Source organism: Schistocerca serialis, chromosome 8 (genome assembly GCF_023864345.2).
Source record: "Schistocerca serialis cubense isolate TAMUIC-IGC-003099 chromosome 8, iqSchSeri2.2, whole genome shotgun sequence".
In the NCBI taxonomy this organism is placed as follows: Eukaryota; Metazoa; Arthropoda; class Insecta; order Orthoptera; family Acrididae; genus Schistocerca; species Schistocerca serialis.
This window is the reverse complement of record NC_064645.1, coordinates 338,378,748-338,405,313: the sequence shown is the minus strand read 5'-3', so window position 1 is coordinate 338,405,313 and position 26,566 is coordinate 338,378,748. Positions and strand designations below refer to the sequence as shown.

General features: G+C 41.8%; 1 protein-coding gene across 1 annotated transcript; it reads right to left on the bottom strand.

Moving 5' to 3' along the window:
* On the bottom strand, window positions 1-26,250 carry LOC126416786 (luciferin sulfotransferase-like). The gene is made up of 5 exons (XM_050084651.1): window positions 26,217-26,250; window positions 18,562-18,697; window positions 8,927-9,047; window positions 4,450-4,544; window positions 1-450 (listed from the first exon to the last, which is right to left on the bottom strand). Exons 1-5 carry the CDS (start codon window positions 26,228-26,230, stop codon window positions 124-126), a joined length of 693 nt encoding a protein of 230 aa, XP_049940608.1. The 5' UTR covers window positions 26,231-26,250; the 3' UTR covers window positions 1-123.
* Between the last annotated feature and the right edge of the window lie 316 nt (window positions 26,251-26,566).

Genomic DNA, 26,566 nt, shown 5'->3' with positions numbered 1-26,566 from the left:
CTGTAGCGACATTCAGTGATGGACCCACAGGGCCCAGATAGCTTCGTGTTTTCCTGGTCGTGTTCTACCGCGCCAGCGATTGAGATGTGTGTGTCTTTGTGTGTGTGTCCGTCTGACAGCTTCCTAGGCGTGCCCCCCGGAGATGCCGACGGTGTAGCCGGTGCCGCTGGTCTTCTCCTGGATCCACTTGTCGAAGCGCTCGGCGAATCCTGGAGGGAACTCGTTCCTCCAGCCGCCCGGCTGGCCGCGCCGCATGAACTTGGGCAGGTCGGCCGCGTTCGGGTCGAGGCCCATGCCCTTGCGCACGGCGGCCACGTAGCCCTCCTTGTTCACGGCGGGGTTCGTCTTCATGTTGTCGAAGCTCAGGTGGTCCACCAGCTTCTGCAGCAGATCCTCGCTTACGTCCGTAGACATGAAGCGCGCGCACCGCCGTACTGCTGCCGGGAGGTCCTGCAAGGCAATTCAGACAGGTGCTTACTTCGTCACTTGTTTCCAGGCTCGGGTCCACGATTCGCTTGAGGTGGAGGGGGGATGTCTCAGTTACCGTCCACTGTCACGTTTCCATCAGAAGCGCCACGTTCCTTATGGATCATTTCTATTAAAAGGTACTGCAGTGGGTGAAGTTGCCTTCAGCGCAGGCAAGTATATCATTAAAAAATGGTTCAAATGGCTCTAAGCACTATGCGACTTAACATCTGAGGTCATCAGTCCCCTACACTTAGAACGACTTAAACCTAACTAACCTAAAAACATCACACACATCCATGCCCGAGGAAGGATTCGAACATGCGACCGTAGCGGTCACGCGGTTCCGGACTGAAGCGCTTAGAACCGTTCGGCCACACCGGCCGGCAATAACTATGAAAATACTTGTAAGATTTATAGCGATAAACGTAGGATGCATGCGATAGATACGTAAGTCAACTATTCATGCATTTATTATTTTCTGCATGTACTAAACGTTTTTTGTCATAAACCTTACAAATATTTTTATAACTATTAAAGTTCACAATGACAGATTTTCAGAACTATCTCTATGTGGGTATCAATCTGTATGGATCTAGGGGAAATTATTTTATATTTAAAAAAAAAGGCTAGGAGAAACTATTTTATATTTTCCAGTCTGATTTAAAATATGCTATATTATAGAATTTATTTTTATTTAAATAATTATTTTTTGCTTTTTAGTCGTGCATGTGAAACTTGTCAATCGATTTTAAACATTTTTATGAGATTATAACAGAGAGATGTGCTAAATTTCAGGTTTATGTTAGAGTCTTTCCACTTGATCATATTTAAAATAGAACAGCATTATACTAGTTCGCTATTAACTAAAGTGCAGCTAGTCACGGAGATCCACTGTAGGGTATAATTATTGTATGATATCGAAACTTGGCACATATTCTATTGGGTTAATGCCAAACCGATTTACCCTGGAAAGAATTCAGTTCAAATTTCTGGAGCTGTACAGCATCTCGTCGATGTCCCTGGTGACCATATAACACAAATCTTGTAGGTGACAGTTAATAACAAAATCACCTGTTTGACCATTGTTACCCACATACCGTTCCTAATCTGTTACGTAAGGAAACATTTCTGTACGTCTTTCTTGCCGTGAGAGCACCAGTTGGACCCTGGTGGCCATACTTGGAACTAACATTTTTCCAGCGTATATCGATTTCGCATTATCACATCACAATATCTACCAAGTTTCACTGGCATTAAAACCCACTCTGGACTTCTGAGAGTAGCTGTACTTTCACTGAAACCACCTGGTACCTACCTAGTAGTAAGATATAGAATGCAAAATTAATTTTATATAATTTCATATAAGACTTTTATGTGAATACTATCTTTATATCAGTGTCTTTGCCCTTGTTCACATCTTCCTCTCCCTCCTCTGTCTGTCCATCTCCTCCTTCCCCTCTAATTGTCCATCGTCTTCCCTAATTCTCTGTCTACTTCCTCCTCCTCCCTCTACCTACATCTCTCCTCCTCCCCCCTCTGTCCGTCTCGTCCTTGGCCATCTCTGTCCATCTCCCCCTCTCACTTCTCTGTGGCTATCTGTTTATCCTCCCTCTCTCTGTACATCTCTTACTACCACTTCTCCTTCTCCTCCTCCAATCTTCTCTATCAATCTCCTCTTCCAACTTCATCTTTTCGTCTCCTTCTCCTCTTGTCTCTGTCCTCTCACTCTCCTCCCTCTCACTACCCATCACTTCCATCTCTCTCTCAGCCATGTTATACTTACATACACCTCCTGAGACGCAGCCCAATAGTACTTGGTCACGCAGGGTAACCTACATGTCAGGTGTTACCAAACACTTTAACTTTCGCCACACTGGGTAGTCACACAGTCTGAGGCGCCTTGTCATAGTTCACATGGCCTCCCCCTGTCGGACGTTCGAGTCCTCTCTCGGGCATAGATGTTTGTGTTGTCCTTAGCGTCAGTTTGTTTAAGTTACATTAAGTAGTGTGTAAGTCTAGGGACTGATGACCTCAGCAGTTTGTTCCCTTAGAAGCTTACCACAAATTTCTGAAAATTTTCACTCTCACACCCTCCCCTATCGATTAGATTGACAAGAAAGCGAGATAATACTAAATTGTCATCCAGTTCTGAGCGAAGTTTAAAGTTTCAGGTCTCTAGGTTTAGTTTAAATTAAATTCCAAATTTTGCGGCGAATAGACGGACAGACAAGAAAACATCAAATAAAAATGTTTAAAATATTCATAATTAAGAAACCCAAAATTCAGGGAAGTTTTAGTAATCATAAGAAAGACGCCACAATATAGAGAAACTGATAATAAATATAATTTAATAATAGGTGGGGATTGTATTTTGAAACGAATTACCCTTGAGAGATTACAAAGATGCAGGAAGTTCAGTTCAGTGTTATAACGACATGAAGCCAGTGACCTCTGACGTCTCCGAAAATAGTGAAAGCGTTAACTGGATGGCACAAAGTAACATTCCGTGAGAAAAATCAGGTGATATCACTGTACATCATTAGGGAAGGAATGGTGCTGATTCCATGTATTTTGAGATTCTTCGTCAATACTGAACTGCCTTTACCATTAGACGCAAGACTACATAAAAGTTTCACATATATAAAAAATGTTCTGTACTATGTATGGTAGAATACACACTTATTTTACAATGTCATTCTTGTATGTAGTTTGAAAGTCGTAACACATCACGGGGTCGTGACACAGACGCCGCATCGTGGGTGATTAGAAAAAGTGCGGGGTCAGGAATCTTATTAACTGGACAGTGATGGGATACCAACCTCAATATCACCAGCCATAAGGCGCAAAAACCTAGAGTGATGAGTCTGAGGTGCCATTTCACCTCATAGCCGGACCCCTTGTCATCCACATCACTCTTGCAGCACTGCTGTCCGTCGACGACATTCTACGCCTCGTTTTGCTGCACTTCATGAGCAGCCATCCTGGGCTTACATTCAGTAAGATACTACCCTTCGCACACACGGCGAGAGGTTCTACTGCTTTTATTCTTAACTACCAAATCCTACGTTGGCCAGCAAGGTCGCCAAATCCCTCCCCAATTGAGAACGATTGGAGCATTATGGCCAGGGCCCTCCAACTATCTTGGGATTTTGATAATCTGTCGCTCCAACCGGACAGACTCCGGCACGATATCCCTCAGGAGGACTCTGTCAATCAATGCCAATCAGAATGACTGCTTGTACAAGGGGCTGAGGTGGACCGACGCTTTACTGATTTGCTCAGTTTGTGAACCTCTTTCTCTTGAATAAATCACCCAGTTTTTCTGGAACCATAATCTACCGATCTCCCACCCCTTCGGATAATTCCCTTTTTTTTTGTCTTAGAGAGTATGTAAAAGTAAATATCACTTGAACGACCCAGTGATTCCTCAACACTGTAAACTATAATCAGAACAACTAGTGCACCTGTAAATGACACAATCTGGTACTTTTTCTTATCAGAACAGGTCCACAGAAGCTAATGTTTGGAGCTACTAACACGGCGAAGGCTGGCTGCAAGTGTGTGACGTCATGATAATCCCCTTATTTACCTCCATGGTCTCTAATGTCTTGATTATGCACACAAAGTGCTCAGTCATGGTACATACATGTTTGTATATAGGCTTTTGTTTCCTAGGAACATGGACCGTGCACGCGAATAGTTGTTGCCGTGACATTCATCGAATCGACGAATGACGTTGAAGCACATTATGTGAAGACACAGTTACAAACAAAGCGACCACGAATTCTTAATACTGCTATATCTGTTTTTCTTGCTTTTATATATTTATTTTAGAGTAATTCTGAGTATGAGGACTTGCATCCTCGAAACGAGTTACTCCAAGTGCTTTTGCTTTATGAAGGGAGATTGAGTCTAGATTTTAACACTGAGTTTAACAACCACGACCTCTCTTCCATCATGGATACAAAAAATTGTACTTACCCTCTTCATTTCTTCATAAGTGGTGAAGAGGACGTTCGGCTGATCCCGAAGCTTCCAGTAGCCCAGGACGTGCGCCCAGTATGGGCCGTACGGAACTGAAACATTAGAACGCTTGTCATAAAGCGAAGCTAAGTTTTTTTATGTTTGTTTGATAAAGATATGAAGTCCCCCCGATATGATATCTGCAACATATCATTACTTTTACCATGTTGCCAAAAAAGGAACTATATTATGAGCTCACTGTTTTTCAGCAAACTCTCTTCTTCTTTTGGTCAAGAGTGCTCTTCCCTGAGATGTCTAGTCCCACGACAGTTAGAACGTGACGAGAGCATAGTGATGAACATTCTCCTGAACTGCGAACTCCAATTTTTCAAATTTTTTATTCCGTTTTTGCAATTTTATTAGGTATCGAAGTACGCCAGCTTTATCATTCAAGAGAACAGTTGAAGTTAGAGGCCCTGATCAAGTAAGGTAGGAAATTTACAGATCAATAATTCGTCGAAATCACAGTTCTTATGGACTGCTGGACATGGATGACTCGGACAGGGAAATACTGCGGTATTCACATCACGTATACTAGCTAGCGGACAGGGACTCTAAATCAGGCCAGCTGGACAGAGCACCTGAATACCAATCCAATGTCTAAGCCGCTGGGAGGACATTACAAATATTACGTACCTAATTTGAAAACTAAGGGTCTTGATGGAGAAACGAATCCAGCTGCATACACACAGAGTGAGGATAGTGATCTAATAAAGAAACTGGACTCGTTTGTATTCGGGATAACGATGGTTCGATGGCAACAACATTTAGATTTTCTAAGTCTTTTCCCCTCAATAATCTAAAAGAATGATAATATTACATTGGAAACACTTGGTAATAGTCTGAAAAATTATGTTTATTTAGTCGTGAATCGCCGTCCGACTTATTAGGCCATCTTCATCTGACAAAGTATCACCCAGATAAAAATAACGTACGACTTACAGAGATATTATTTACACAGAAGACACAAACACGATGATATATAACGTGTTTTCAGATGAAAGTGTTACTTTTTTGTCTTGTAGAAAAAGTTACACTAGCTAAGAAAGAAAACAAAGTTTTTTATGTGGAGACACATTTAACAGCTGATGAGAAGTAATACTGAATTTGCAATCTGAATCTAGTATTTGCAACTAAAACTTAATTTAACAGAGGAGAAACAGAAAATTAAGTTTCGGCATTTAATACTAAGGTGGAATTCTCTGTCATATGTTTCTTGATTTCCGGTATACCCAGTAGGGTCATTATTCTTTACACTCTGTTTAGAAAAGAAGACAATGTGTCATCTTTCTATATTTTCTGTTAGGAAAAGCAGAAAGATGACCCTACTGTAAAAACTGGAAATCAATAAAACGTATGACACCGATTGCCAACTTACTATTCAATGACCAAACACAGTTTACTTTTTGCCCTGTGTTAAATTAAGCCGTCGTTACAAATACTAGATTGAAATTGTTCAATAGTTGTTAAACGTGCCTCCTCATAAAAAACTTTGTTTGCTTCCTCAGGTAATGTAATTATTTCTGCATGATTAAAAAACGTAACACTTTCCTGTGTCAACACTCCACAGGTCTTCATTTTGGTACCTTTTGTATCTTCGTGCAAAAAATCTGTCTAAGTAGCAATGCACGTTTTCTGTTTTTGCGACATTCAGTTGTCATCTAAAGATAGAGTAAGACGCCGGAAGCTAGTTCCTGACCAAATAAACAGAATTTAGCTGAACATCAGGAAGTGTATCCTATTTAACAGTGTCATATTCTGCCGAGCACTGACGGTAAACTCAAGTAGTGTTAAAAGAATGGTATTTTTTGCCAGTTGCCATACGTTTTATTATCAACTGTTTTTAGCTACTGTGTGCTTTTTTTTAGCCATAAGATGTAACTGCTGACTGCGCGGTAAATATACCAAACGAAAGTAAGTAAAGAAAACTAGAATTTTTTTGAGTGGAATCGAACGTTTCAAAGCAAAGATCATGGCATTCATCTTAAGAGAATTGGTATAAACACGAGAATTCTAAGTCTGGATGTCCGTGTGGTGATTTGAACCTCGCTCTTACGTAATACAAGTCCATCGCCATATCACTGCACCACCTCTGCAGAGTTATTTCAAGAACCCATGAGCGACCTCGGCTTGGTTTTTTTTTTTTTTAAGAAAAGGGAAACAATCACGTTGCAGTTTTTCTCATTTTATGAAAGTTATTAATGTCACTATTCTCCCTCTGAAATGAATTTTGTGTGAGGTGTTTCAGTTTCCATAGTAAACAGTTGTATTACAAGTTGGAACAAAAACAGTCATTGCTTGTACGGGTGCTTGTGTGTTTCTAGTGCGTTTCACGACGAAAGTTTGGCGCTAATTTTTAGACAAATGTATGATGTGAAGAGAGCAAGAATAATTCACCAGGGATTGGCGTGACGAATGCGTCACAGCAAACATTATATGACTAGAAAAACCATTCCCGTCAATGTTTCTGGAAATACTATAGTTGATTGTAGCAGCACGTTCTGCTTGTTCGGTTCGGTGCGATACTTTCCCCTGGAAGATCTGCTTACAATTTCAGGCGGTGTTTCAAAATCTCGTAATATTTCCAGTGAACTCTCATTACCGGTAAGTTAAGTAAGAATTTCACATATCTCAATGAGCGTGTAAAATGTGTGAGTAGTAAATGCCAGCCTCATTGGTTGAAGCTGGTTTTTGTGACTCTCTATAGTTTTCATTTTTGTTCATTTCGTTATTGAAAACTCAAATTTAATGAATTACATGTGAATTCCTTTACTATGAAGAATCCATGGTGGATATTCAGTTCAACACCTACGCAAGCAGTTTATGTTAGAAACAGAAACTTATTTAAACGCATATGAATTCCTTGACTATGGCGAGTCCGTGGTGAAATATTTCGGCACACGTCCATGGATGCTGTTCATACGTGGAAAGCCAACCAGGCTTGGATATGAGGTGTCGTGCCTAAACAGTGACAATAGATATTTGGTGAATTTAAAGGCTACTCAAGGGGAAAAACACGCTAGCGATGGCAAAGCAACGGTTCTTGCGATTTCTTTTGTAGGTGAACTGGCAAGTGATAAAATAACATTGCCATATAGTTACAGACGATTTATTCACTAGCTAGAATCTTTTCGAGGGTTCAAAGAATGTAGGTATTCGGGAACTGGAACAATAAGGAACCACTGAATTCCAAAAGATTTCAATTTCATGAGGTAATGAAGCTAATGAGCGTTGAAATTTTGAAGAAACTCAAAAAAAAAAAACAAGATGCTATTTTAACAGAAAAATTTATGGACGGTAATGTGGTCCTTATGGATTTAGATTCACTGGGATGAAAACGACAAACGCTCCTAACAAGCAGTAACTGAAGGAATCGATAGAAAAAAAACATGCTAACACACAAGAATTTATTTTGATATCTTACATGCTATATGTTTCGCTGGACTGAAAGACAAGAACATAAACACAACAAGACAAAATAATACGTAGCCAAAACAGTTCTTACTGACAATAGATGTCGAATTACTAGTTATCAGCGCGAATCAGACAATACTGTCAGACTAAGGCTTACTAAATTGAACGTTACATCTTTCTACCGTTATCCCTTCAATATTTATGCCTAATGAAAACATGGGCAAGACAGATAGAATGGACCATGAAATCAACGAGTGTCGTATTTCTGTTGGAGGAAAGAAACAGCACTGGTCAGTACACGGACGTGGCCTTTTGATGGCACAATGAAAATGACATAGAGGAAAATGATAACAGATGGTTTCAAGTGATCTGACATACATTTTTAAGTACAAAACTCGTGAAAAATCTGCAGGACTAACGGAAGTTTCGACAAAGAATTCGATGAGTGTTCTAAACAATAAACACTATAATCGCACAGATCTCCTCTTCAGAGAGATAGATAAAATAAGAAGGAATTTGCAAAAGCAAGGCAGCACAATCGATGTTGCATCCACTTGAGGAAAATGTGGTGCATTAAATAAAATATTCCGTTGCATACGAAACAACAATTATTTAGTTTTTATGACGATTTAATCCCAGTTCTGATGTTTAAACTTTGATACTTTGGCTACCATAAAAGTGGTTTACTAAATACTTACATCCACGGATTAGGCAAAGATGTACTTACTGATACTGACATAAATCTGTCTTACGCAGAATATACAGTTTCTTTCAGCCCTCTACTGCATGACGCTACAAACGATGAGTGTCACACGCCCCCCTTCCTTATTAAATACTGATAACAATCTTGTAGAATTTTTATAGGTCTGAACTAAAGTTATCAGTTAAAAATTATAACATGTTTTTGTTTTCCAACAAAAAATAATTCCCATGCTTTGGGGCGATAAAGTCGATGCATTCACCGATGGAAAACGAGGCGGAGCCGTACCGGCGCTATACTGATTGCTGGCGCTCTACTTACGGGATTCGTCGAGGAAGGCCTCCAGGAAGTCGTCTATGGAGCCGGAGTATCCGTAGCACGTCCTCATGTAGTGGTAGTAGGACACGGCCACGTCCTTAGGGTCGCGCGCCACGTAGATGATCTGTAGACAGCGCATACACGTGACACATCATACAGGCCAACGATGGAAACACCTTTCTTTATGAAAGTGGCTTATTCTTGAGGTGTTTAGTAATTACAGTGAATCCTAACACGGTAACACAAAAGTAGTATGTATTACTCAACCTTTTTCTTACAATTTACTCTTTAGTGAGCCTGTTTTTGCAATTAAGAGTTAACGCATATGATTCTAATTTTGTAACCTAACGGTTGATACTGATATTCAGACGTTACTTGAGTGTTACAAACATGTTTCTGCATTACAAATATTGATATTTCTGGCAAATCATCAACTTGTATGGTAACGTAGTTTTCTCTTCCCCATGAGACTTATTCCGTTCACAAAAACTGACAACGGCCGGGAGAACGGCGTGCTGACCACATGCCGCTCCATATCAGCATCCAGTGACGCCTGTGGGCTGAGGATGACACGGCGGCCGGCAGGTACCTTTGGGTCTTCATGTTAGGATGGAGTTTAGTTTAATTTTTATGTGATTGATTGTCAAAGTCCATAGACAATCGGTGTACTTGATTTCGATGTCCGTCCTCAGATCCCATCATCACGGTGATTGATTTCGGTGTGTGTTTCCACCCAAACCGCCGTAACTCTCGCACTGGCCGCTGCACGGCTAACGGCGAAATACAAACAACAACCGTTGTAATAAGGTATAACGTCCCTTAAGTGGTAGTGACAGCTCACGTGCCTTTGATACTTAGCATAATCAGGCACCCCAATGGCGAGAGGCAAGGGGATTCACCGAAATCAAGCATCTCAGTGGAAACAGAAAACTATACGACCGTAGATGCTTCTGGAGAACGCTAAACGTAGTTTCTAAACAGACACTATAACGAGTAATCGTATTATACTCTACAGTCAAATTTGCAACACTAAAGTGAATTTTGAACACAAATATCAACCGATAGGTCTCAAATGTCTAGATTTACATAGTAAATTAAATGTAGAATCAAATGAGTCGGTTATTAATTGCAAAAGCAGACGCACTTGAGATCTGTCGATTACAGTGCTATCTACCACGAATGGAAAAAGAATGGTATGACTAAACTGTACGGATTTCTTGGCGTGGAATCCTATTATGCAATAAAAATGGGAGTGGGTGTTGGGGTGGGGATCCCATTTGAAAATACAGAGTTGACCCCGTCCACGCAGGAGGGGTGGTTAGAAGGTGGCCAATTGTTTCACAGTCAGATGTCCCCTTTACTAATATTTTCACCTAGAATATTTTTTTTCGTACGATGCGTCATTTTCTAGATATTCAGTTCTCTCAAGTTGAAACAAACATCCTGAGTATGAACATCCCAACTCACTCATCACAAAATTTAAATAGAATGTTCTAGTCCGTCCCCTGATTTTCTTCCATACTATCGTGACTTAGCAAACAGATCGTAAAGGTTTGTTATGTCTAATTAAGTGTCGAACGAATTTTGCTTTGCATTAGTCTACAGCTTTCAGTAGTCCTTTCTCCTCTGCTGTTTCTAGCAGAACCACCTAACTCATTTTTCCGTCATTCCAGTTCTCCCGCGGATCCACATTCCTGTAGCTTTCTCCTGCTTTGCTAACACAGAGTTTCACATCCGTATGTCAGGACACTCCATACAAAGACCTTCACATATATTCTCTTAACGTGGAAATCGATATTCTTCTTGAGCAGAAGGTTCTTCTTATTTTGGATGACACCCTTAGTCAATATTGCTCTTCCATTGATCGCCTTGAGATTCCTCCATAATGATAGTGAGACGGTGAAATTCGGTTACCTTCTCGAGCTGCTCACTGCGTGCTCTTATTTCAGTCTTACTTCCATCACCTTTCCTGTCTACAACCCTGAATTTTGTCTTGTTGGTATTTACTTTGAATTGTAGTTTTATTATCTCTTGATTTAAGACCCTAACCTTTTTATGTAATTCCTTCTCTGGCTCTGCCTCTATTGCTGTGTCATTGACGAATCTGACATAGTGAACATGCATTCCATTCATTTTGACGTGAATGTGATGGAAACAAAGTTATCATATGACAGAATCAACTAATGTCCTCTGATTACAAGCTGCTTCACCGATTCGATGATCAGTTATCATTCTAACACAAATGAAGATACTTTAATAACTAGATTTGGTACGTGGGGCTTTTTCTTAACCTCCTATCAGTGAAATCCGATGAAGCTTTGCGCAAATGTGTTGTGCAGTGTATCTAATATACCCGTGAATCGCGTCACTTCGCGCTTTCCAGGTCTGACGACACAGTGAGCACATAAATATGCCTAGATCAGAAGTGTTGACCGCCACGAGTGAAGTGCACGCTGAAATGTTCAGCCTGATTTCACGTAGCCCACACAACGTAAGTGCCATGTGTGTCCTTCTTCATCATAACGATCAGCCGCAAACTGCTGATACAACAAGGACACGCCTTCAGCATTTTCGGTGGGAAGTGTTTGATCGCCATCCATACAGACCGGGTTAGACTCCCTCTGATTTTCATCTCTGTGTTCACTTGAACCGCAGGCTATGACAGCATTTTGGCACCGGAAACGAGCTGCAGACCAGCGTAGGTACTGGCGGATAGCATAGGCGGCCACCTTCTTTGACGAGGATATTGGAAACTTGGTACCACGCTACGAAAAATCTCTAAGTCGGAGCGGCAATTATATAGAAAAGTAGCTAGTAACTGCAGCTAAATGTTGCAAATAAAATATGTCAAATTTCCACAGTGGTTTCCATTTCCCAACCGATCAGGGGTTGAAAAGCAAAGTAGCCCTCGTATATGGCTTTCTAGTTTGCTTCTTGGAAGTTTGTCAGCTAACGTTTGTGAAGAAATATGGTTTTGATACGTTAGCACATTTTGCAACTCGCGTCCAAAACATTCTCAACGCAAGTTTCAGGGAACCGAGCTTCCCAGATTTGACTACTTTAGTCCTTCTCCGGTGGAGTGATACGTGAAGTGTGGGTATAGAGATTTCTACGGAGTCGGAAGAAAATATGTTTCCACCAGTTGCTGGTAGGATAACCAGGGTCGCGTTAACGTCACGCAGGGTCTGGGCTTGGGATACTATTGAAATGCAGCGACCCTGTTGAACAATGCATACTCATATTCTGTAATACATGCTGTTTTATTTACTTATACGAGTAATACGTGAAGCTAGAGTCTGATAAAATTTTATTTCGCGAATGTAAGCATTAACAGTCACATCTGATTGTTATTCGCTCCATTCACATATGAAGGAAAAACTACTGCTTAAAAATTATTCCGTAAAATAAAAACTTTTAATACTCTTTTTATTTTTCTTTGTTGATTTTTCTGTCTATTTCTAATTGAAGTGCTGACGCTTTATGCACTTTATCTTGGTAATCAATGTCACATACTCTGCTGGCCATTAAAATTGCTACACCACGAAGATGACGTGCTACAGACGCGATATTTAACCGACAGGAAGGAGATGCTGTGATAGGCAAATGATTAGCTTTACAGAGCATTCACACAAGGCTGGCGCCGGTATCGACACCTACAAGGTGTTGACATGAGGAAAGTTTCTAACCGATTTCTCATACACAAACAGCAGTTGACCGGCGTTGCCTGGTGAAACGTTGTTGTGATGCCTCTTGTAAGAGAGGGAAATGCGTACCATCACGTTTCCGACTTTGATAATGGTCGGATTGTAACCTATCGCGATTGCGGTTTATCGTATCGCGACATTGCTGCTCTCGTTGGTCGATATCCAATGACTGTTAGCAGAATATGGAATCGGTGGGTTCAGGAGGGTAATACGGAATGCCGTGCTGGATCCCAACGGCCTCGTATCACTAGCAGTCGAGATGTCAGGCATCTTATCCGCATGGCTGTAAGGAATCGTACAGCCACGTCTCGATCCCTGAGTCAACAGATGAGGACGTTTGCAAGACAACAACCATCTGCACGAACAGTTCGACGACGTTTGCAGCAGCATGCACTATCAGCTCGGAGACCATGGCTGCGGTTACCCTTGACACTGCATCGCAGACAGGAGGTGTACGAATGGCAAAACGTCATTTTTTTGGATGAATCCAGGTTCTGTTTACAGCATCATGATGGTCGCATCCGTGTTTGGCGACATCGTGGTGAACGCACATTGGAAGCGTGTATTCGTCATCGCCATACTGGTGTATCACCCGGCATGATGGTATAGGGTGCCATTGGTTACACGTCTCGGTCACGTCTTGTTCGCATTGACGGCACTTTGAACAGTGGACGTTACATTTCAGATGTGTTACGACCCGTGGCTGTATCCTTCGTTCCATCCTTGCGAAACCCTACATTTTAGCAGGATAATGCACGACCGCATGTTGCAGGTCCTGTACGGGCCTTTCTGGATACAGAAACTGTTCGACTGCTGCCCTGGCCAGCACATTCTCCAGATCTCTCACCAACTGAACACGTCTGGTCAATGGTGGCCGAGCAACTGGCTCGTCACAATACGCTAGTCACTACTCTTGATGAACTGTGGTACCGTGTTGAAGCTGCATGGGCAGCTGTATCTCTACACGCCATCAAATCTCTGTTTGACTACATACCCAGGCGTATCAAGGCCGTTATTACGGCCAGAGGTGGTTGTTCTGGGTATTGATTTCTCAGGATCTATGCACCCAAATTGCGTGAAAATGTAATCACATGCCAGTTCTAGTATAATATATTTGTCCAATGAATGCCCGTTTATCATCTGCATTTCTTCTGGGTGTAGCAATTTTAATGGCCAGTAGTGTAATTCCGGAAATCTGTAGTGTTACTGAAGTTCAGCATCCGATGAACTGAGAGTTGCCCACCATTGCAGGCCTTGACTTGTGCACATTATCTAGAAGTTAATTAGAAACTGCTACAGCTCAATTAGTAAGTCCTGTCAGTTTTTTATAATGGGTACTGGACCAGAATGGAACGGAACAAAATAAAATTGTTGTGCTTAATTGCAGTACATAAAATGTGGTTCAATGAAGTAGAATTACAATAAATGGCGTGCGTGAAGAAGAAATGGGAGTCGATGTGGAACACATAGGCGATCGAATATTAGAGTCAGGGTTTAACAGAGCTTTGGAAGATTTGCCACCAAATGGCTGAAAAGGAATGTCTAGGGGGGGAAAATGTAAGGAATTAGAAACATATTTCACTAAGAGAAAGGTAGATATCGCCTACAGGAAAAATGAAGTGGCCTTTGGAGAAAAGAGAAGCGGTTGTATAAATATCAAGAGCTCTCATGGAAAACCAGTACTAAGCAAAAAAGGAAAGATGGAATGTGGAAGGATTATATAGAGGATCTCTGCAAGGGAGATTAGCTTGAAGGCAAGATTACAGAAATGGAAGAGATCGTAGATGAAACTGTGATTGGAGGTACGATACTGCGAGAAGAACCTCACAGAGCTCTGAAATACGTAAGTCGGAACAAGGCCCCGGAAGTAGACGACATTCCGTCAGAACTACTGGTAGCTTTGAGAGAGCCAGCCATGATAAAACTATTCCATATGGTGTGCCAGATGTATGAGGCAGATGAAATAACGTCAGGCTGGAAGAAGACAGTAATAATACCAATTCGAAAGAAAACAGTTCCCGATAAGTGTGAAAATTACCTATCAATTCAATACTGCAAAATAGGCGACTAACACGAATTCTTTACAGAATAATGGAAAACCTGGAAGAAGCCGGGCTTGGGAAGAACAGTTTGGATTCTAGAGAACTGTAGGGACAAGCGAGGCAATACCTACCCTAAGACTTATCTTACAAGGTAGGTTAAGGAAAGGCAAAACTTCGTTCATAGCATATTTAGACTTAAAGAAAGCTTTTGACAATGTTGAGTGGACTAGTCTCTTTGAAGTTCTCAAGGTAGTAGGGGTAAAATACAGGGAGAGAAAGGCTATTTACAACTTGAATGGAAACCAGGCGGCAATTATAAGAGTCGGGGGGCCCAGAGGGGGAACAGTGGTTGAGAAAGGAGTGAGACAAGGTTGTAGCCTAACCCTGTTATTCAATCCGTACATTGAACAAGCAGTAAAGGAAACAAAAAAAATGGAGTCGGAATTAAAGTTCTGGCAGAACAAATAAAACTTAAAGGTCTGCCGATGGCACTGTGATTCTGTCAGCAAAGGACTTGGAAGTGCAGTTAAACGGGATGGACAGTATCTTAAGAGGAGGGCATAAGATGAACGTATACAAACGCGAAACAAGTAAAGTGGAATGTAGTTGAATTAAATCAGATGATGCCGAGGACATTAGATTAGGAAACGAGACACTGAAAGTAATTGATGGGTTTTGCAATTTGGGCAGCAGAATAACTGATGATGGCAGAAGTAGAGAGGATGTAAAATGCAGACTGGTAGTGACAAGAAAAGTGTTTTTGAAGAAGAGAAATTTTTTAACATCGAATATAGAATTAAGCTTTAGGTTGTCTGAACGTATTTCTCTGGAGCGTAGCTACGTATGGAAGTGAAACATAGGCGATAAACAGTTTAGGCAAGAAGAGAATAGAAACTCTGAAATGTTGTGATACTGAAGAATACTGAAGATTAGATAGGTGCCGGCCGTTGCGGCCGATCGGTTCTAGACGCTTCAGTCTGGAACCGCGCGACTGCTCTGGTCGCAGGTTCGAATCCCGCCTCGGGCGTGGATGTGTGTGGTGTTCTTAGGTTAGTTAGGTTTAAGTAGTTCTACGTTCTAGGGGACTGATGACCTCAGATGTTAAGTCCCATAGTGCTCAGAGCCATTTGAACCATTTTTTGATTAGATAGGTAGACAGCTAATCAGGAGGTACTGAATAGAATTGTGGAGACAAGAAATTTGTGTCCAACTTGAGAAAAAGAACGGATTGGTTGATAGGATACATTCTGTGAGATCAATGAATTGCCAGTTTAGCATTGGAGAGAAATGTGGGGGTAAAAATTGTAGAGGGGAAACCAAAAGATGAATACAATAAGCAGTTTCAGAAGTGTGTAGTTTACAGCAGTTCTTCGGAAATGAAGGACTTGCACAGGATAGATGGCATGGAGAGCTGCACCAAACCAGTCTTTGGACTGAAGACCACAACAACAACAACAACAATGGTGCGGAAGTGGCAGACAACATTCCTTTTCAACTACTACAAATCAGCAACCAAACATTTTTGTTTGTAAAATCTATGAGTTTCCAGACAATGTTTCGGGAAAGTGTCATTCGTACAGTCGCAAAGATACTAAGTTCAGGTAAGTGCGAGAACAAATTGCACAACCGGCTTAACAGCTCTTGCAACCAAGATGCTGGCAAGAATAACATAGAGAAGAATGGAAAAGACATTAGGGGGTATGTTATATGGTGATCAGTTTGGGGAAGGTCAAGGCACCAAAAGGCAGTTTTGTCGTTACGCGTGATATTAGAAGCAAAACAGAAGAATAATCAGGGAACTTTCATAGGATTTCTCCACCTCGAAAAGTGCTTGGGAATAGAAAAGGCTTAGAAGATGTTCGAAACTCTCACAAATATCTGTGTAAGTTATACTGAAAGACGAGTTGTGTACAATATGTACAAGAAACAAAAGGCAACAACAGGAATGGAAGGCCAAGAGCGAACTGAATTGCTCGGATAAAAAAATGGCGTAAGACGGGGATGCAGTCTTTCATTACTACTTTTTAATGTATACTTCGAAGAAGCAATAACTAAAATAAAAGTTAGGTTGAGGAATGGGATTAAAATTCACAGTGAATGGTTTTCAGTGATAAGATTCGCTGATGATATTACTATCCTCAGTGACAATGAGAAAGAATTGCAAACTGAATGAGCAGTGTAATGAGCACACACGGTGGTCTGAGAAGAAACCGAAGAAATACGAATGTAATGATGAGCAGCAGAAAAAAACATAAGTGATGAAATTAAAATGAAAATCGGTGAGCACAAAATCAAGGAAAAGAAGTAATTCTTCTATGGCTCTAACGCTTGGCAGACGAAGCAAGGAGGAAATAATAAGCAGACTAGCAGAAACAAGGAGGGCGTTCCTGGCCAAAATAACTCCACTAGTTTAAAAAAAATTTAGGAAACATTTGTGATCATGTAATTTTAGAGCACTGGATAGTTTGGAAGTAAATCGTGGGCTCTGGGAAAAACGGAGAAGAACAGAACAAAGCGTTTAACATGAGGAGATTCAGAAGGATGTTGAAAATTAGTTTGACTGATAATAAATGCGGAGGTTCGCCGTGGAATAAGTGAGGAGAGCAACATGTGAGAAACATCAACAAGAAGGAAGAGAACAATAGTTCGTGTGTTAAGATTTCATGGAATATCTTCCATTGTACTTAAAGGATCTAAAAACTGTAGAGAAAGACAGGAATTGTAACATATCTAACAAATAATTGAAGGTATTGGATTCAAGTACGTAAGGCCAAAACAAAAAAGTACAACAATACATACACGTATACACGCACACACTTACACCTTGGTGCTGTCCACAGATATATTTTTTTTGACTGAATGTGTCAGTTTAAGGGCGTGCCCAGCATGCGACGCTCTTCCCACCCCCACCCCCCCTCCCCCCCCTTCCCAAAATTGTGATTTTCGTTAGTCGAATTCACATTTCCCCCATAAGCATTTGTTTTATTGCAACTGATTATTTTACGAATTTGTTTTGATCTGTTGTTGTTGTTGTTGTTGTTGTGGTCTTCAGTCCTGAGACTGGTTTTATGCAGCTCTCCGTGCTATTCTATCCTGTGCAAGCTGCTTCATCTCCCAGTACCTATTGCAACGTACATCCTTCTGAAGCTGCTTAGTGTATTCATCTATCGGTCTCCCTCTACGATTTGTACCCTCCACGCTGCCCTTCAGTACTAAATTGGTGATCCCTTGATGCTTCAGAACATATCCTACCAACCGATCCCTTCTTCTAGTCAAGTTTTGCCGCAAACTCCTCTTCTCCCCAATTCTATTCTATAACTCCTCATTAGTTATCTGAACTACCCATCTAATCTTCAGCATTCTTCTTTAGCACCACATTTCGAAATCTTCTCTTCTTGTCCGAACAATTTATCGTCCATGTTTCACTTCCATACAAGGCTACACTCCATACAAATACTCTCAGAAACGACTTCCTTAAATCTATATTCGATGTTAACAAATTTTTCTTCTTCAGAAACGCTTTCCTTGCGATTGCCAGTCTACATTTTATATCCTCTCTACTGCGACCATCATCAATTACTTTGCTCCCCAAATAGCAAAACTCATTTACTACTTTAAGTGTGTCACTCCGTAATCTAATTCCCTCAGCATCACCCGAGTTAACTCGACTACATTCCATTAGCTTCGTTTTGCTTTTGTTTGTGTTCATGTTTTGATCTAAAGATGGGAACAGCCTAAAACTTTTAATAAATAAATACACATTGAGTGAGGTAGACGACATTATTAGTAATCAAAAAGTGTTCGTGAAAAAGTACATAAAATTTATATCCGAGTGCACAGTGTTGTTGGTCATTTCAAAATTTAATTTCTGTTAACGCGAGCAGGACAGTACCTTGGCCTTGGTCTTCCAGATCTGCTGCGGCAGCAGCTCCGTGGGCAGGTGGCACTTGATGTAGCGAGGCGCCGGCATGTCGAGCAGCTGCTGCAGGGGGTTCACGCCCTCCTCGGACCGCACGATCACCTGGTGCCTGCACACACACCCGACACTTATACCTTAACCACTGCCCACATATCTTGTTGCGCTGGTTTTAAATCTCCCGCTAGTGCGTCATCGGGGCGGCCTCGCTCTTCCATTGCTTGCACTCTCCGATGAGGAGGGGGTGAGGGGGCCGCATACACGCCGCTGGAGGACGCGGAACTGACACGACATCACTGCTTGAGGCTCCGATTGGCCCGTGCGTCTTTTTACGCAGCCGCAATTCAGAGCTTCACCCCAGTTCAGATCGTCTGTATACACATTAATACAGAAGACTGCACTGAGGACAATACAACGACACAGCACGACGCTACTAACCTTTACTAAAAGTCCTTTCTGTCTCACGCCATTCTTCAGCCACTTTCTCGAAATCCTTCTCAGTTGCAGGAACCCGACAATGAAATTACCTCGAGCACTATATTAGAGAAATGAATAAAATCTCCCGCTTCAGAAGTCCGAAGCAACAACAATGACTACCATTGTCCCTGTACACATTCGTTACTCCTGTACATTATTCTCTCCAAGCAGATCTTCCTCATTTCCCACTATTCTTATCTGTTGCAGCCTTCTACATCAGAAAACATCTATTTTGTATACCTATAAATTCTTTTTATAGCTGGAACTACCATTATTATTGTTATTGTCATTTTTACTATTATTATTATTGTTATTATTATTAGTTGCAGTAGCAACAGTAGTAGAAATACCACCAGTATCAACTTTATTAGTTCATAGTCACTATTATTTAGTCGCATTATCTCTATAGACACTAAAAGTATTTTAACATTGCTTGTCATGCTCAAATTGTTATTTCTGAGGTAAATACGATATAAAAAAAGTACTGTACGTGCGAAAACCTGGTGATCCTAATCAGATCAGGTTAAACAAGTAAATATAAAAAATTAATTCAGTGTCTTATTGAAGTGCATGACCATTAGAGACTATTTGTTGTAGTCAAGTACTTTACTCTCGCTGTATACACTCTAGCACCAGAGAAGAACCTACAGCACTTCAAAGTTATGTACATCTCATTTATAAAGCGTACCTAACATAAATAAACTTATTAATGTGTTACCTTTTTAAAGATTTCTGATTACCTTTATATTCCCCTCTACTATGGACATTTTTCACTTCCTTAGAACTCACAAGTTGGGTGTGCTGGCTGTGGTACAACACATTGCTCTTGTGTCAAAAGTGCAGGGTTATTCGTAAGCACCTCCTGGGCTCAGAACACAACTTGTGAAAGCTACATTATATACAGAAAATAGACATATATTCGTGGATAGATCGTCTCTCCATTCTTTTAGCTCACTCTGCAGGTGCTCAGTATAGGCACCGTTTGTTTCTTTCGCTGTGATGCAGCAAGCTGCTGCCAACTGCTGGTAGTTTGTTGGAAATCAATATTACCTCCTGCCAACTGCTAAATCGATGATACACCTCTTAATATTTTATTACACTTTTAAGATTTTCACATGAATCACCCTCACAAATAAGCATAAAACGGTGGCCAACCCAAAGGTTTGGTCGAACGCTGCGTCGCTTTGCTAGGCCTGGTCCTGTCGGAAGAAGGATGCCATTGTCTTCCTCTAATCTCAGAAACAACTTATCCAGGTGATAAGAGCAGGACCTGCATTTTAACATAGTCTGTGAACCACAGTGCAACTCGACATTTTTCATACATACTGAAACGGGTCTCCTTTTTCGCCTCATTTGACTAACGCATTAAGATGACGCTACTCCAGCTCGTTATATTCTTTGCTATCCACAGTCCAACCAGTATCGTTGAGCCAATACAGACTGCGAAGATCTTTGGACCTGCAGGAAGCCGGACGGAAGACATGTCTCACGTGGATCGCTTTTGGTACATTCAGCCATTCAGATCCGTTGTGGTGAGAGTTCGATTCACGTCAGTTAAATTTCTACACTTCCATCTGTCCAACAGTAGTTTTCCAGTCTGAGGTAGTGATTCGTTTTGTGTCCTATTTTCGGTTGGCGTGCTGTCTACACTCAAACTGCGGCTGATTTTGGTCATTGCTACTGCAAACTGTTGGATTCTCTTTGGGCGACCTTATAATTATTCCTGATGTCGCCACATTATATCACCAGATGTGTAATTCAGTGAGCCTGCCAGGAAAACGGCTTCAGCGAAATTCCGAATATTACTGCCTTGCGATGTTTATTTGTTGTTCAATCTTCCGGTGACCCTAGTACTTTTCGGTGACATTATCTCATCTTTGATCCCCAGAAATATTATGTGTTGGCAGTTAACTATTATCTAACCGCAACGTAGCAATATTTGGAACTCCTGGCTGGCTCATTTAATTACGCATCTGATGCTATTATATGGCGGCAACAGTTAACCTTCGTAATATTAAATGCAATGGAACACAGTCTATGAAGCATCAGCAGAACTAGTTAATTGAAAGAATGAAAGTCTACCCCACAAAATGATTTACAGAATATGTAGCTAAGAGCCAAATGCTAAATTTTTGATTACATGCTTAGGCTCTTAGCCACTGAGACTCTTTTTAATGTGATGTATCAATAAAATACTGAAGATCTATTTTTGCCCATTTCTTCAAATGGTTCAAATGGCTCTGAGCGCTATGCGACTTAACTTCTGAGGTCATCAGTCCCCTAGAACTTAGAACTAATTAAACCTAACTAACCTAAGGACATCACACACATCCATGCCCGAGGCAGGATTCGAACCTGCGACCGTAGCGGTCGCTCGGCTCCAGACTGCAGCGCCTAGAACCGCACGGCCACTCCGACCGGCACCATTTCTTCCCTGTCTTTTTAACGTTCTCTACCATTTGTAACATTTTTTCAAACTAACAATTTGGGACAACCTGAAAATCATCTGTTAGAAATGTCTTTCAATTTACGCTTCGAAGAGCGAGTTGGGATTCACTCCCATGGTTCAAAGACTGTCAGGGAACTCACACTTTTGGTTGTGTAGTGAAGCATATCAGGAAGTTGTACATTTATCAGGGAGCTCTGCTGACCAACCAGGTGGCGGGGCAGTTAGTCTACAGTTTGAACAGCGTCGTGTGGCAGACACTTACTGTTGTTCTGCTTCCTCCCACGGTGGTGGTTGTATTTTGTGACTTCCAGCCGCACAGGGTATTGTGGTAATACAGTGTCGAAAGTTGAAACTGTCTGCGCATCGGGATTCAAACTCGAATTTCCCGCTACTCTTGAGCGGTTGCCTTAGCTTCTTCGGCCATCCGGACACGGTCTCTGACAGACTCAACTTTCCAACTTACCCCATGGTGCAATACAGCGTCCCTCATCCGTTAACACGCTATTACTGATTCCGGTAGGTGCTCGTACGATATGTCAAGGAGCCGTCACGATCCTACAGAAATGTATGTATGTGGCTAAGAGCCTAAGCATGTAATTAAAAATTTAGCATTTGGCTCTTAGCTACATATGTTCTGCCGGACATGTCGCACAGCTCGCAATCTACGACAGGTGGTTCGAAGAGAACCAGTATGCGTTTACCGCACCCTCCTGGCCACCAGATCCAGTCGAGAATCTGTAGGGCCACCTCAATTGGACTTTTCACTCCATGGACACTCAACCGAGCAACACATTAACGCGACTGGACATGTAATTGTTTACATGTTTTCAGTTTTATGTTTTTTTTGTTCCAAATTAAGTTTCAGACATGGAGTGAACTGATAAATCAAAAATGTGTACTTTATTTATGTTTCTATTTATTAAGAAATTTATTGTGTACTAAACTGTGAAGCATTAGTTTTTATATTTGTATGTATATATTTATGTATTCTTTTCGTACAGTTAAGTATACAATGTAACCATGTATTTTAGATGGATAAATTGAGTACAAAATCTGAAGGCCAAACAAAAAAACCTTGGTCTTAGACAGGCGAACGTGCGTAGTTTTTCAAGATACCACCACCAACGCCAATAAAGCAGGTAGTTCTTACGAAATACTAATGGTTTAAAAACACGAACGTTACACACATTGCCCATCCAAGATCGCGAAAAGCCTGTAAAAATCATCTCCGAGCATTAGTTACATATCTGAAAAGGTTTAGAGCAACCTCTATTTTAGTCTCTAGCAGAGTAAATAAGACAATTTTCAATTAAAGTTTTATGTTACTTCCTTCTTTGAAATAGCGTGAAATATTGCTGCGTCCGTCAGAAAATACAGTACAGCTATGCACGGAGACGGTACCACACGGCAAGGCCAGCGACTAGAGAGGCTCATTTGGTTATGGTCACACACAACAGAGAGTATACACAACACCGTCTATTATTATGCTTCTGCTTTGCACTACGCAAGTGCTAGGGTTGGAACTTTAATAGTGGCAACGGGTTATACACAATGCTGGTGACTACTCTGAAGGTCAGTAAAACTTTGAAACACGTATCTATTTTGTACGAGCTGTAAATAAATAGTTACCACTATTAAAGTTCCAACCCTCGTATATCCCGGGTGGACACCTATCAGCCAAACGCGTATATAATCAGATGCACAGCTCCACTCATGTAGTTATATCGACAGTATCAACACCCAGCCTGAAGACAGCATCAGGTCGTATCTACAGTCACCCAAAAGAAAAGCCCAACGTTACATTCTGCTAGTTGTGTTAGTCAATGTTCACTAGATTCAGGACTAGTCTAGTGCCCAAAGACAGATCAGGAAAAGTAAACAATTTACAGGCTATATGAAGATAATAACTGTTCCGAAAGAACAGCTACCAATGATCACCATGCAGCCTCTCTAGAAAGAAATGGTAATTAATCGAAACCCTCAGCTGCCAACTGTACCTCAATGGGGACAGCTGAAAATGTGTGCTCCGACCGGGACTCGAACACGGGATCTCCTGCTTACATGACAGGGGCTCTATCCATCTGAGCCACCGAGGGCACTGAGGATAGCGCGACTGCAGGGACCTATCCCTTGCTCGCTTCCCGTGAGGCCCACATTCCCAACTGTCCACAACCTATAAGGTAGTTATAATTAAACTTCCGCAATATGAAAGAGCACCATGACAAACGACTGATTGTGCGACAATGAAACTTTGTGGAAACATTTGTAAGGACACGCGGAAGAGAAATAACGAATTAACTATTCAAAGAAACACAGTGTAATTTCCACATTAAAGGATAACATCTGATAATTGCGTACCATGTTTACGTTCCGAATGCGGTTCTAGGCGCTGTAGTCCGGAACCGCGCGACTGCTACGGTCGCAGGTTCGAATCCTGCCTCAGGCATGGATGTGTGTGATGTCCTTAGGTTAGTAAGATTTAAGTAAAGTTCTAGGGGACTGATGACTTCAGATGTTAAGTCCCATAGTGCTCAGAGCCATTTGAACCATTTTACGTTCCGAGTTACAATGTTGGTCAATGTGACGACCGTCTCCATCCGCGACAGCCTGGAATCGCAATAGAGATTAATCTGCTGCTGTCCTAAATAGTGGTGGACGATGGAGTGTCCAGTTGTCATGACACAGGTGGTGCTCCTTTTGAAGATCACACATTCTCACATGTGCTATTGTCAGCCATGGAAGCAGTAACTTCTTCAACGATCTGTGGCGCTATTGGCCTTCGGACACTCCTAGGAGAAATTCAAAAATCGCTAGTTATTTCGAACTTCGGAATCATGTTTTTCAACCTCCTTCCTTTAATGCGTCGATACTCACGAAGAGCAGTGCCACCATTGTTGTTGTTTCCATAAAACAACTTTACCAGAAAAGTCCTGCTCACCTTGTCCAGGCCCATGTTGACTGTCAGCAACTTACTGCACAATGATGTTTGTGTTACAATCGTACGTCGCCGTAGCAGCAGCGGCGCCTAACGGGAAGTCTTAACACCAACACTACTAACATGGCAAATGCTGTAGCGCAGAATCTGAACATCATTCCAACACAATTGGGTCCCCATACGGTGAACAGTTTCCATGTCTACACAGACTCAAGTAGGAAAGTTTAATTATAACCTCCGCGCACCACACTGACACGCGGTCTCAAGACACGTGATGTATAACTTCCTTTAATAAATTTGTAAACGTTTCCTAATCTGTCTTGCCACAATTTTTGTCATACACTATGTGATCAAAAGTATCCGGACACCCCCAAAAACATACGTTTTTCGTATTACGTGCATTGTGCTTCCATATACTGCCAGGTACTCCGTATCAGCGACCTCAGTAGTCATTAGATATCGTGAGAGAGCAGAAGGGAGCGCTCCTTGGGACTCACGGACTTCGAACATGGTCAGGTTATTGGGTGTCATTTATGTCATACATTTTAGCGAGATTTACACACACCTAAATATCCCTAGGTCCACTGTTTCCGATGTGATAGTGAAGTGGAAATGTGAAGGGACACGTACAGCTCAAAAGCGTACAGGTCGACCTCGTTTGTTGACTGACACAGACCACCGACAAATAAAGAGGGTCGTAATGTGTAACGGGCAGATATCTACACAGACCATCATTCTGGAATTCCGAACTGCAACAGGATCGACTGCAAGTAGTATGACAGTAGGCGGGCGATGAGAAAACTTGGATTTCATGGTCAATCGGATGCTCATAAGCCGCACATCACGCCGGTAAATGCCAAACGACGCCTCGCTTGGTGTAAGAAGCGTAAACATTGGACGATTGAACAGTGTAAAAACGTTGTGTGGAGTGACGAATCACGGTAGACAAAGTGGCTATCCGATGGCAGGGTGTGGATATGGTGAATGCCCGGTGAACGACATCTGCCAGCGTGTGTAGTGCCAACAGTAAAATTCGGAGGCGGTGGTGTTATGGTGTGGTCGTGTTTCTCATGGAGGGGGCTTGCACTTCTTGTTGCTATGCGTGGCACTATCACAGCACAGCCCGACATTGATGTATTAAGCGCGTTCTTGCTTCCCACGTCGAAGAGCAATTCGGGGATGGCAATTGCATCTTTCAACACAATCGAGCACCTGTTCGTAATGCACGGCTTGTGGTGGAGTGGTTGGACGACAATAATATCCCTGTAATGGACTGGGCTGCACAGAGTCCTGGCCTGAATCCTAAGAACACCTTTGGGATATTTTATAGCGCCAACTTCGTGCCAGGCCTCACCGGCCGATATCGATCCTCTCCTCAGTGCTGCAGTGAAGAATGGGCTGCCATTCCCCAAGAAGCCTTCCAGCACCAGATTGAACGTATGCCTGCGACAGTGGAAGCTGACATCAAGGCTAAGGGGTAGGCTAACACCATATTTAATTCCAGCATTACCAATGGAGGGCGCCACGAACTTGTAAGTCATTTTCAGCCAGGTGTCCGGCTACTATTCATCACATAAGTGTAGATTTTTCCAAACCGTATTCGGCTCTGGTACGAGATGTAGAGTTTCTGCGTGCAATCAAGGCACATGCATAACAGTAACTACTTTCGACGACACGGGGTTTAGTTCTTGCCACAAATTATGTTTGACGGCATGTATAATTGGTGAATACAACAAATATCCTGCGAACAACTTTTTTTTTAATACTCACTCGATGTGTGGCATTCTGAAGTCGAGGGGCACCTTCTTCGCCGTCTCGAAGTCGCAGTTGTGGCCGAGCAGCCACGACATCTCCTGCGTCCATGTCGTTCCTGAAAAATAATCGGTGCCGCTAATGTACTGGAAAGTGTGGGAAATACCAGTTTTAAATTTAATATTTGAAACTGAGAATTTCATCTACATGTGTCTACAGCTATACTCCGCAAGCCACCTCACGGTATTTGGCTGAGGGTACTTCACGTTCCAGTGTCAGTGCCCTCTTCTCCAATTCCAGTAGCGAATGTTTCACGGAAAGAACGATCGCTGATAAGCGCCTCCGCGTTGGCTCGAAACTATTTGAGT

Excerpts from the sequence above, each read along its gene's own strand:
- LOC126416786 (XM_050084651.1), bottom strand. Across the intron at positions 9,048-18,561 it reads TCTGGAAGACCAAGGCCAAG|ATCATCTACGTGGCGCGCGA; the intron begins GTACTGTCCTGC and ends CGCTGTCTACAG. Across the intron at positions 4,545-8,926 it reads GGCCTTCCTCGACGAATCCC|TTCCGTACGGCCCATACTGG; the intron begins GTAAGTAGAGCG and ends CTAATGTTTCAG.